The sequence below is a fragment of the Hipposideros armiger genome, unplaced genomic scaffold, assembly GCF_001890085.2.
Source record: "Hipposideros armiger isolate ML-2016 unplaced genomic scaffold, ASM189008v1 scaffold_296, whole genome shotgun sequence".
NCBI lineage: Eukaryota > Metazoa > Chordata > Mammalia > Chiroptera > Hipposideridae > Hipposideros > Hipposideros armiger.
In genome coordinates this window covers 1,433,702-1,446,633 of record NW_017731646.1, presented here as the reverse complement: position 1 = coordinate 1,446,633, position 12,932 = coordinate 1,433,702, and the positions used below count along the sequence as shown (strand labels likewise).

The 12,932-nt window shown below is 43.1% G+C and overlaps 1 protein-coding gene across 1 annotated transcript in view; it reads left to right on the top strand.

The window, feature by feature from the left end:
* The window catches only part of REEP5 (receptor accessory protein 5), a 44,496-nt gene extending 35,133 nt beyond the window's left edge, over positions 1-9,363 (top strand). Inside the window, exons 3-4 of the mRNA XM_019659134.1 lie at positions 1,911-2,079; positions 7,001-9,363. Coding sequence (XP_019514679.1) covers positions 1,911-2,079; positions 7,001-7,050 — 219 coding nt within the window. The 3' untranslated portion in view covers positions 7,051-9,363. The remainder of the gene's footprint in view (positions 1-1,910; positions 2,080-7,000) is intronic.
* The last annotated feature ends 3,569 nt before the right edge of the window (positions 9,364-12,932 follow it).

Below are 12,932 nucleotides of genomic sequence, written 5' to 3'. Positions count from 1 at the left end.
GAATTGGGGAAAGGGGAACAGACAAGTTGCTGTCCTTTTGTTCTCCAGTCTAGTTGTGGAGGACGTTGCTTCACTGGCCCAAGTTGGCACCATCATTGCCCTCTTCCCGGGCAAGGATCAGTCGCTGGCTTCTGGACAGCCGCTCACGGCGGCTGCTGGCCGCTCACGCTGGCTGCTGACTACACATGGTAGCCCATGACAACCCACTGCAGCAGGGGCTGCAGCCTATGCCGGCGGCTCACGGCAGCTCAGCTCCAGGTTGAGCTGTTGTTAAGCATCTTAGCTGTGGAGGGCAGTGTCACTGGCCCTCATGTGGGATCTGAACCGGGGCCCTCTGGCATCCCAAGCCAGCTCTTGACCACCGCGCTACTCGGCTGGCCCTTTTAACTGTTCTTAATTGGCTTTGTCTTTGGTGTGTTTCTTGTAAGAAGCATATAGCTATAGTTTGTTTTTCTTAATCCAGCCTAATGACCTGTCTTTTGAAAGCTTGCCCCCCAGCTCTCATGTCTGGAACAAATTCTAATTCATGAGTGTTCCTTTTCCAGAGTTCTGTAGTTCAGATAATCTAGGGAGAGTAATCTGTTGAGAACCTGCATTTTATTTCTTATTTTGCGAGTAACAGAACTTCAGTATGTAATACAAATTTCTTAGAGCCAATATGGTTCTGATGGAGTGGGCTTTGGGGCACAAATATGTACATTTTAGGTTCAAAGGACTATCTTAAAAAGCGATGTAGCTTCTTGGTTATTTGAATACATTCTTTGGTTTGGAGTATAAAGGACTAAGGCTATAGAATTAAATTTGTGGCTTAAGATGTTGTTACTTTATGGAGAAGTTGTAAAAACTACAGATTTGGACTCTCAAGAAATGACTTGTTATTTATAGTCACGTAGGCTGGGTGTTATTGGGTTTTCAGGAAAGTCATGACGTATTTTTCTATGTTTTTCAATGCAAAAATGCGTCATGACTTTCACGATGACCCAATAGAATCTTAAACTAAAATAACCCAGTATGTCGTTTATTAAACTTTCCAGGGAAATGAACCTATCACTCTGAATATTCCCTTTTTTGCTCATTATCTTATAGAGGAATAAACTGCTTGGGCAACTTGAAGTGTTGACTTGTTATGTATCATTGAATAAACAGTAAAATTATTTAGGGTGTAAATATTCTTGTTTTTTAAGTTTTTAGGGTAGAATTCTTGTCAATTTTGAAAATCTCAATGGCAAAGTAGAGTCATAAAGAAACAGTTAGGAATAATATCTACATTCAAGGTGACAGAGGATCACCTGACTGTACAGATTCCGTGAAGGCTAAGATCTACCAAAAACTGAGATTCCTCTATGGGAAGGTTTTAAGAATGCCCAAGGTATTTTTTCTATAATAAGTGGATTAATAAATGTGACAAACTTACCAAGGTAAACCCACTAAGAAGAAGCCTCATAGATGGCTTATGTATACAGGGCTTTACACATGCAAATAAGTACTGTATTTTTTAGATTGATTTTTTAGAGTTATAACTAATAAAAGTCTCATACAGTTATACACTAAATGGCCATCCAAGTTAGGAAGGAAGTTAACTTTCACTGCGACGTTCAACTTTTGTGGATTTTTTGACACATTTTGGAGAAAAAACTTGAATTCAATTAATGCAGTGAAAAGGTTAAGGTGCTGCTGGACTTGGTGTGTTTTACCTTTCTTTTTCAGTCTCAGCTTTTCCTTACTAGCCCATTATTTGTCACATTTTTTTTCTACTAAGAAAAAGCCCACCTGTAGCTTGTAGCAAACACTGGAGATGCTATTGGAGGAAATGGCAGGGGCAGGGCCGTCCCCGAGTGTCAGTGGGCCGTGTGTGTTGTTGGGGTGTCCGCTGCCCCCCCTGTGACCACACTGTCCCTCCTTCTGTGCAGTGTGGCTTCCTGCTGTGGTGCATGGCCCCCAGCCCCTCGAACGGGGCAGAACTGCTCTACAGACGCATCATCCAACCTTTCTTCCTGAAGCACGAATCCCAGGTAGACAATGTGGTGAATGACTTGAAGGACAGAGCCAAAGAGACTGCAGATGCCATCGCTAAAGAAGGTAAGGCCCGGGGACAGATTGGTCCAACGTGTGAGAGGAGATGTGATACACTCGGTCCAAACAGTAAGCTTCTGGACCTTCTTGTCCAGTTAGCATTCCTCAAGCAAATACAATTACGCAGGGATTTCTTTACCAAGACTTTGCCGGTTGCCCTTTACGTTTCTCAAGATTCTTCCTCCACGCCACATTTAATGCACCTTTCAGTCAGCATATTAGGAAAAATGACTTCCTTCCTTACAGAAGGGACAGCACGTGCGAAAGCCTGCAGGTGGGAGCAGTATGGTTGGAAGAGAATGATCTAGAGAAGAGGAGGAGACAAGGTCAGAGAGGTTGGGAGTGGAGGCTGGAAGGGGACAGATCTTGTCATGTCTTCAGGCTTCGGCTCTGCCTCTGTGTGACATGGGGTGCTGTGTGACATGGGGTGCTGTGTGACACGGGGTGCTGTGTGAAAGGGGTGGTGTGTGGGGTGCTGTGAATGGGGTACTGTATGACATGGGTTGCTGTGTGACACGGGGTGCTTGTGAATGGGGTGCTGTGTGACACGGGGTGCTGTGTGACACGGGGTGCTGTGTGAAAGGGGTTCTTTGTGACATGGGGTGCTGTGTGAATGGGGTGGTGGTGTGGAATGCTGTGTGAATGGGGTACTGTGTGACATTGGTTGCTGTGTGACACGGGGTGCTGTGTGAATGGGGTGCTGTGTGACACGGGGTGCTGTGTGAAGGGTGCTGTGTGACACGGGGTGCTGTGTGAATGGGGTGCTGTGTGACATGGTGCTGTGTGACATGGGGTGCTGTGTGACATGGGGTGCTGTGTGACATGGGGTGGTGGTGTGGAATGCTGTGTGAATGGGGTACTGTGACATTGGTTGCTGTGTGACACGGGGTGCTGTGTGAGTGGGGTGCTGTGTGAAGGGTGCTGTGTGACACGGGGTGCTGTGTGAATGGGGTGCTGTGTGACATGGGGTGCTATGTGAATGGGGTGCTGTGTGAATGGGGTGCTGTGTGACATGGGGTGCTGTGTGACACAGGGTGCTGTTGGAGGACTTTCAGCAGAGGAGCAACATGATCCATTATTTAAAGAACACTTGGCCTCTGTATTAAGAGTAGACTGAAGGGAGACCAGGAGGAAATCGGACCAGATAACAGGTCACTGAAGTGATCTGGCTGGAGATGAGGTGGTGGCTTGGTCTGTAATGGTAACAGAGGAGGTGAGACGTAATTGGATTCTTGATAGATTTTGAAGGTAGAACCAATAGGATTTGCTTATGGATCAGTCATGGAGTAGGAGAGAGGAGTCAAAGATGAGGCCAAGCTTTTTAGCCTGGACAGACAGAAGTATACAATTGCCATCAAGCTGGGAAAGACTGTTACAGGTTAAGAGGGAAACATAAGGAATTCAGTTCTGCACATACCGTTGAGGTGTCCACTAGGTACCTACATGGAATAGTCAAGCAGCCAGTTGGATATAGGTATCAAAAGGTCAGGAGACAGGCCTGGGCTGGGATACTAATTTGGGGTCACCAGCATATAGACAGTATAGTAAGCATGAGACTGAGATCACCAAGGGAGTGAATGTGGTTAGAAAAGAAGCCCCAGGGCCCCCAATGTTTAGAGATTGGAGAGATGAGAAGCAACCAGCAAAACAGACTGATCAGGAGTGGCCAGTTGAGGTAGCAGGAAAACCACGAGAGCATGTTATCATCAGGGCCGAGTGAAGAAAGAGCTTTCAGGAGGGCTGGAGAGCTCCACCATGTCACATGCTGCAGATCGGGCAAGTGAGATGAGGGCTGAAAGCCACCATTGGATTTAGCGGTGAGGAAGGCCCTGGTGATCTTGACAAAACAGACTGTGTGGAGTGGTGGGAGCGAAACCCTGATTGGAATGGAGTTGAGAGAAATGGGAGGAAAGGCACGAGGGAATATAGACAACTGTTTTGAGAGACGTATTTGGCGTCACCAGCATATAGACAGTATAGTAAGCATGAGACTGAGATCACCAAGGGAGTGAACGTGGTTAGAAAAGAAGAAGTCCAAGGACTGAGCCCCAAGGCCCCCAAAAGAGTGGAAGTATTTGGCTATCACTGGAAGAAGGAACTAGGGTCCTGAGGATTTTTTTTTTCTTTTCCTTTGAGGTGAAAGTAACAAAGTGTGTTTTAAAATTAATGGGAACCACCCAGTAAATAGCAAGAAAATGATCCAAGTGAGAGGGTGAAATGCTGGGGCTCTTGTGTTTGAGTAGCCCAGAGGAGATAGGATCTAGTGTACAAACAGAGGACTGGTCAGAGGAGCAGAAACAGTTTTTAATAATAATAAGGGAGGGACATCGGGGTTTATGGGTAAAGATGCTGGTACGTAAGGACATGTGACAGTGGGAGCTTATAGAAGTGATTTTCTGATTGCTTCAACTTTCTCAGGAAAGTAGGAAGAAAAGGTCAAGTGAGAGGATAGGGAAGGAAGTGATAGAAAGAGGGGATGGCATCCCCTCTTTAGTTGTCTGGGGGCAGAGTCAGCAAACTTTTCCTGTAAAGGGCAGCTATTTTAGTTGCCGCAGGCCATCAGGTTCCTGTCGCAGCTCCTCAGCTCCAACTGCAGTGTGAAAGCAGCTATAGACAGCCCCTGAGCGTGGCTGTAGTCTGCTGGCCCCTCTAAGATGGTGGGAGAGTGAATGGACCAGGACCGTGTCATGTGATTGCCAGGAGGTAGTAAAGACTCACTTGAGATTTGTGTCCATGAATTTAAAGTAAAACTGGTTCATCTGTTTGGGGTTTCCTCCAACCGCCTTCAGCTACATGGGTGCAGCTGCAGAACAGGTGGAGAGTCATATCAAGGTTAATTTTGTTAAGAACTCTGAAGTGAGAGTGGGACTAAGGAGTGGTTAGTGTTTGATGATGGAGCAAAGTGAGGAACAGTGGAGAAGGTGGTGAGATCAATGGATGATAAAGCCAGGTGGTGGGGGAAGAACTCCGAATCCAGATGACAGAAGGAGTGAGCTGCAAAGGTAGGTGGTGATGGTGGAGAGTGGGGTCCTCGAGGCTGAGATTAGAGAGGGACTACAGTGATCGGTAGTGACAAGGATCGTGGGTGAGTGCCTGTGGAGGGCGTGAGGAGGATGAAACATAAAGGTTATTTATTGGTGGAGCAGAACTAAGAGGTCAGGATATTGGGAAGGATCGCGTACATCTACGTGGATATTGAAATCACCAATAATTAAAACAGGAGAGGTATTAGAGAGTGATATTCACTTTGGAGCTAAAATCTTAAATAAGGAAGCATAGCCCAAGGGTCAGAGATGACTGGAAAAAGGAATGCTAGTGGAAGACATAATCTGATGACATGAGATTCTGGATGTCAATGAAGAACAAAGATAACACTTACCAGACCTCCAGACCCAGTGGCACTAGGGTTGTGGAAGCAAAAACAACAGCCACCACCTGAGAAAGCAATGTCCTCAGGGGACAGGCGTATTTCTGTAAGTGCATGAAGGTACAGGAAACACCCAGGGAAATGGATGAGAATAGAGGAAGTTTTGCTCGTGATGGGTCTTAAGTTCCAGAGGGTTTTCAGAAACTGGAGAAAAGTAGGCAAAGGACATAGAATTAGGGACTTTTGTTGTTAGAGCTCTATGGTCATTAGAAATGGTCATTAGAAAGTGGGAGATAAGAGGTGAGCTGACTGCTGGGGAGGTAAGCTACCCGCCGAGACAGTTTTCCAGCAGCAGTGACATGTCCTGACCACTTCCCCCTCACAGACCGCTCTCCTCTGAACTCCTATTTCTCTGCATAGAGCCCCAGTCTACGTCCATACATTTTTCTACAATTTAAGAACTTTCTTTTCGGTTCTGCCTTGCCCTTAGCCTGACCAGCAACCTCTGCTGATGTCATTTCTGTTTACTTCGTCCACATCTTTTAGCCTCTTGGTTCTCTTAGATGTTAATACTCTAAAATCCATTTTACTTCAATTTTACAGTAGGATACATTCCTAAACAGGGGTGTGAGAATGAAAATAAGGAGGAACTTACATTTGAGAACTGACACATTTTAGACTTCTCTCTAAGCTTCTGGATTCTCCAGGAAGTAAATTTTTACAAAGGGCTAGTTGAGAAAGAGGCTGCAAGTTTTTCTTTGTTCAGCAATTTTAACTGAATAAAGGGAGAGCAGCTGTGAGGCGGGTCTCCGTGGCGCTCACCACTAGACTCAGGCTCCATCCGAAACAGCTGCAGTTGTGGGATCTCATAGGAGGTCCTGGTGGCCTCCAGAAAACCCTTTCCCTCCCTCCATCTCACACACAACACTCCTTCTTACAGCACATTCCAAGCTACTCGGTGATTAGGAAGGGGGAGGCTTAGCCTCCCACAGATGTAAGAATACCTCCTTGATGAATGTAGTATCTTCCCACCAACTCAAAGCCCTGATACCCTTCCCATCATAGCAGGAAATGGTGGCCCACTGAGAGAATATAAACGTGTATAAACACACCATCATTTCTGGATTCAGGGAATGAGGACTTGCTCTGATTTCTGTCACCACGGAATAGATGGGTGACCTGGTTGTCCTCAGATGGAGACATGGTGAGTTTGTACAGGGAGCACCCAGACGCACATGAGACTTTCTTGATTGCACAGAGGACCCCATACATCCAAGGGAACTGCTGCTCATGATGCTTAAAGGAGGACAGAGGGCTTAGGCGACAGGACACTACCAGGGGACGAGCCACAAGACCTGTAAGAACTTCGCTCAAGTGCTCAGAATTTGTGCCCTGAAGTAGTTTCTTGTCCATTTCCTGGAAATTTTTTTAGCCCTGATCACAAACCTCAGTGTGTTCTTATCTGAACATGAGTCATCCAGTTGTTATCCGGTAGCTACATTAAGCCCAGAGCCTATATAGCGAATAGTTTTGATATATAATTTCCTTTCCTCCCAACAGCCAAGAAAGCTGCCGTGAATTTACTGGGTGAAGAAAAGAAGAGCACCTAAGCCACTGATGGAGGAAACCTTCCTGCCCTCTCTGTACCTTCCTATTAGAGCTTGATGTTGTGTTAAGGACTGTGGTATAATCATTTTAATAATGTTGCCTTGGAAACATTTTTGATATATTAAAAAAAGGAATGTGTTGTAAGGGTTTTCTTTTTGTTTGTTTTTGCTCACTTGGACTGTCTCTATACTTAGGGAGCATTGAAATTTAAATTTAATGCAATGGGCTGTGTCCAAATTTTCAGAAAATATATTTTGCCTCTGGGTAGGAAAAGACATGTTACTTAAATCTAAAATTCAAGTAAACTTATACAACCCAACAGGCTTTGTACTTCGATCGGCTCTCTCTGCATGCATTTTCTCTGTACTTGTATTTCAGGATACTCTTTAAGGTTCTACTTCGTGTAACGTACAATTTTGTATGAAGTGTTTTTCATGTATTTGCGCACACACATAGGTAGGGGAGTGTTACTCTCCTGTGCTCATGGAGAGCACCTGCCAAACGCTGAAGGTTCCATTGTGCTGGTGTGATCTGCTAAACAATACTTCAGGAAATTAATACATACAAGTGACATTTCAAATGGACATTTAAGTGATAAATGAGGTTGAATGGAGGTTGGCCTGGTTGTTTTTCTAATATTGTAGCAGCTGAACACTAGAACAGTCACTTTGGTGATAAATGGGGACATGTACACACACACAGCAGGAATCGACAGCTCCCAGGTCCCTGCAGAACTAGTGATACAGTCTTGTGGCCTTTTAAATACCTGCATATAAGCTATAGCTTTGTCAGTTTTTGAGATACTAAAATGGAAACCACCTCTGGTTTCACCTTCAAGGCTAACATGTTGGCTTAGTCTTGTGTCTCGCCCAGTCTTTTCTAAAACCAGTGTAAGGAACCTCCAGAGACTTGCGCACCTCTGATTACATGTACATTCTTGTTTATATCATTAGCTAGCAGCTACATGCTAATGATGACACAGGCTCTACGAGCACTTGTGGGAGATGGGAAGGAAGTGTGTTATAACCTATCCTGCTCCAGTTGGCAGTGGCTAAGGCAGACTGCCTTCACCTTCTTTCTCTGCCCTTTAAGGTCAAACACAGGAGGCCTCCCTACTTTGCAAGTCAGAATCATTGGTAGTCCATGTAAATGCCTTCATCTTTATGCTTTGTTTTGATAAATTGCACATAACTACATAGTTTAAGTATAGTACAATTAAAAATCAGTGTCTCCAGGTTGATCAGCCAAGTAGCTTATATAGTGACCACGACAATTTGTCTGGACTAGAAAAACTGAGCTTTACCTCAGCCATACTGCTGGGATCCTCTGAATTAGATGAAACTAAAACAAGAGTAGCACAAAACTACCGAGATTAAATATCCAGCCTGTAAAATATTTTTTGAGGCAAATAAAGATGATTAGTTTTCCTTTTGATAACAGGTAAGATAATGATGTCTCATGATGTAAAAAATATTAGATATCAAAAATACGGGACAATATCACTCAAATATTATACTGTGGATCAGGGCATTTATTTATTTTTTCTGAGAAAAGTAGTAGTGATCATAACGCATCTTATTAAACTTACCTTAAAGGGAAAAAAACAAAACTTTTAGAGAGCAAACAATTATTGGGAGAAAATCAAGCCTCAGATTTAAAAAAAAAAAAAGTACTTCTAGGAGTATTTAAATCCTTTTCCCCGTAAATAAAGTACACTTTTCTTGGTGGCAAAAGAATGAAAATTAGCAGCTTTTAGCACACAGAACCTATAGATTGTTAGTATAGATAATGTATTATCAGGAAAGATGGGAGTCATAAGTTACTTTGCTCATAACTAGGCTAATACCTGTTTGAAAACTATAGTAAGAAAATATATTCTGAATGCAAATTGTTTGTCCTGATAGCTTTCTACTATGTGCATTCTGGAAGAAATCTGTTGCTGTTTTTGGCAGTCCAAGCATACATATTAGAGACAGGACAAGCTAAGAGTTGAACAAGTCTGCCTCGGTTTAGATTTCCCAAGTAATATATTGCCATGGCTAGAATATTTGAGAAACTAATCGAGCCTGTGTCTAGCTAGAAGCGGAGCATTTATTTGTACATGAATGGTATTTTGGGGGGAAGTCAAATTACAGAATCCCTACGGCCATTCTTCCTCAGCGTGAAAGGTTTCAGATCATCAGTTACTGCTACTTGGGAGTCTCCTGCCCACAGCCTGGAGAACACGAGCTTAGCTTGAGTAAGTTACCGCCTATCCTGAAGATGTGATATATTAAATGGAAATGGATGTAAATAAAGTTCCATTATCTCATTGAGCTGTTTTATCTCATTTTATTTTGTGGGGCTTTAAAAAAAAATCTAGAATTTATGCAAAATCTGAATACAGATCAATGAACCTTCAACACTGCTGTTTATTAATTCCTCCCTTGGCCTATCATTTTCCCCTGGTGATTACTACCTGTCAACGGAAAGGCTTTCCCTAGAGAAAATGTACCATCCAAACCAAGTTTCTATCAACAATGAGCACTAGATGTAAAGGAAATCTAAACCACTGCTTTCTACCCCTGTATTGCAATTACACAAAAGTCTCATATGATAAAAGTTCGTGTACATATTTTGATGTAGTAAACACTTCTGATATGTGCCTCCAAATTATTCAGTACTTTGTTTTGAGACCAAGAACATAAGGATTTTATTAAAAATACCTACTTCTGGAGGATGCGTTAGCCCTGTCTCCCACATGTTTGTACATGTCTACAAACTGTATGTGTTTAGAATAACATATAATTCAGATCCTTAGCCATCAGACACTACACTTCTGTATAGTACAGCAGGAAAGTAAATATAGTTGAGAATGACCTTAAGTTTTTCTGGCTACTTACAATATTATAACATCTTTATAACACACACCTCATAGAAATTTAGAGCAATAAAGGCGCTCTTTGGTTAGATAGTGGTTCTCAAGCTTTAGTGTGCTTCAGAATTTCTTGGGGGAAGCAGGTGGTTAAAGACACAGATTGCAGGGCCAGCCGAGTGGCTCAGTTGGTTAAGAGCTCGCTCAAGAGTTTGAGCTCTGAGCAACAGCGGTTCAAGTCCCGGCCCGAGCTGAGCAGCCGCTGAGCTGCCAACAGGTGGCAGGATGGCTCTGCTGAAAACAAACAAACAAACAAAAACACAGATTGCTGGCCCCATCCCCAAAGTTTCCGATTCAGTAGGTCTGGGGGTGAGGCTGAAAAATTTGGATTTCCAACAAGTTCCCAGGTGATGCTGACGATCCGGGAACCACACTTTGAGGTAAAACCACTGGATTAGGTAAATGCTATTTTTACACTTAGTATACAGAGATTTTTAGACCTGGCTGCACATTACAATCACTGGGGGAGTTTTTCAAAAATACTGGTATCTGACTCCACTACCAGAAACTCTGACAGTCTACTGTGGTACCTAGGTGCCAGTATGCTGTAAAAACTCTTAGGTGACTCGAATATGTAGCCAGCCTTATGAACCACCGAGTAGAGACTGCTAATGAGGCCAAGAATCCCAAGTTCTGGAGAGCTTGTCTCAACTGGATAGTTCCATCTGATGTGCTAGTTTCCTATGGCTGCTGTAACATATTACCACAAATATATTGGCTTAAAACAACATAAACTCATTAGCTTACAGTTGTAGAGGTCAGGCATCCAAAATGGCTTGGCAGGGCTGCTTTCCCACTGCAGACGGTAGAGGAGAATCCATTTCCTTACTTTTGTCTTCAAGATTCTGCCTGAATTCCTCGGAATCTAGCCCTCCGGCACGGCCACTTCTGCTCCCCTTTTATATGTGATTACACTGGGCCCACTGGGATAACCCAGGCTACAAGCAGATCCTTTTGTAGCGCTGTGCTTTATTGTGCTTCACAGGTGCTGTTTTTTGTTTTTTGGACATTTTTTACAAACTGAAGGCAAGACCCTCCACCTGCAAAAAGATTATGACTCTTTATTGTGATACTTTATTACAGTGGTCTGGAACCAAACCCACATTATCTCCGAGTTATGTCTGTCCTCTCTCCAGCTCAAGATCCTTAATCACAGCTGCAAAGCCTCTTTTGCTCACGTAAAGTAACAGATTCACAGGTTTGGGAGAGGCATTATTCTGCCTATCCCACTAGTCTTTCTGGATACAGAAATTTCTTTATAAAGTCACACCCAGTATCAAAATAACTGTATAGAGCAATCTTAATATTGAAAACTAAAAAAAGAATTGCTGAAAAACTACCCCATCCCTATTCAAGTAAAAGACTGGAGGTTTATCTTCTGGACACTGTAATAGGATATTTGGAGTGGGAGACACAGGCAGAGTTGAGGGACAGTTGTACTATTGTAATAATAGGATTGAGTGACCCAATGCTGAGACCCATTTCCCCACCCCACCTTCTCCCATGAGGCTCCCAGATCCTTATTCTCCAGGGAGCTTATTAAACTTGTCTCTGGGGAAGCAGATCAGCTTAAGAGTAAACACCCCTGATCTTGGAAATTCCCCCCAAAAAACATCTCAACCAGATATCCCTTCAGTGAAACTCAGTCTGCAAGCCCTTCTGAGCTCAGAACTTCAGTCAGCTTTTTGATATTTCACTCTTAAAGAAACCATCGATCTAAGGAAAGCCACTTAACATGACAGGGATCAAAACAAAAACAAGAAAAAAGAGAAACTTAGAAAAGAATATAAATCATATCCTCTGAGAAATAAGAAAATACATTCATGAAATAACAGAATGCTTGAAAAAGGGAACATTCAGATCACAGGAGAGCTTTAAGAAGTTGAAAATACAAGAAAAATGAAAAATTCAATAGAAGGGTTTGAAGATAAAGCTGAGGAATTCTAGGCAATAGAACATAAAGGCAAATAAATGGAAATAAGAGGGAAAAGAGATAATAAAATTTGAGGACTAGTCCAGCAGGTCCAATATTCAAATCTGGAGTCCAAGATCAGGATAGGGAGAAAAAAAATCAAAATTTTCAAGAAAATTTCCAAGAACTGGAAAATACGTTTCCAGATCGAAAGGGCTCATTAAATACCCAGCACCATGGACAAAAAAAGACCCACACAAAGCACACTATTATTTCAGAATACTTTTATTCTGATATGGTTGTGGGTTTCAACAAAAAAATGTGGGTCACAGAAGACCAGGAACTAGAATGGCTTGGACTTCCAAAGCTTCAGCTTGTAACAGAAGTCAGAAGACCATGAAGTAATGCCCTTGAACTTCTGAAATAAAATGATTTCCAATTCTAATTCTATACCCAGCCACAAAGTGTGAGGGTAGAATGATGACACCTTCAGACACGCAAGGCCTAAGAACATTTACCTCCCTAGCACTTTTCCCAGGAAGATCTTGGAGGATGGGTCCACAAAACAAGTAACCGTAAGAGGAGCACACAGCATACACTGACTGATACAGGGTACCCAGAACAGCAAAGCAGTGAAGTCACACTCCAGTGATGGTGAAGAGAACCCAGAATGAAGCTGGGCACCAGGCCTAAGGGGTGACCACCTTATTTTGGCTTCTTTTGAATGGATAAGAATTTTTATTTATTTTTTGGTTTTGGATAAGAATTTTTAAAAGTAGTAGATATATGCTCTGTAGAAACAGCTGTTCATTGGTACTTTTAACCTTCCCTGAGATTGTCAAACACATGTAAGATGGTGGTGATTACAATAAACCATCTTTTGAGACAATAAAATGAAAAAAAAGAGAGACAGAGAGATTAGAGCCAGGCAAAAGGCTCACAGAAGCGACTTTTAAAGATGAAACTAAGAGCTGCAGGCGCCGCCATCCTGGACCATGCCCTTGCATCGGCAGCCTTCCTCAAAGAGCCCGAGACTCAGAAGGCCCGGACTGCAGCCC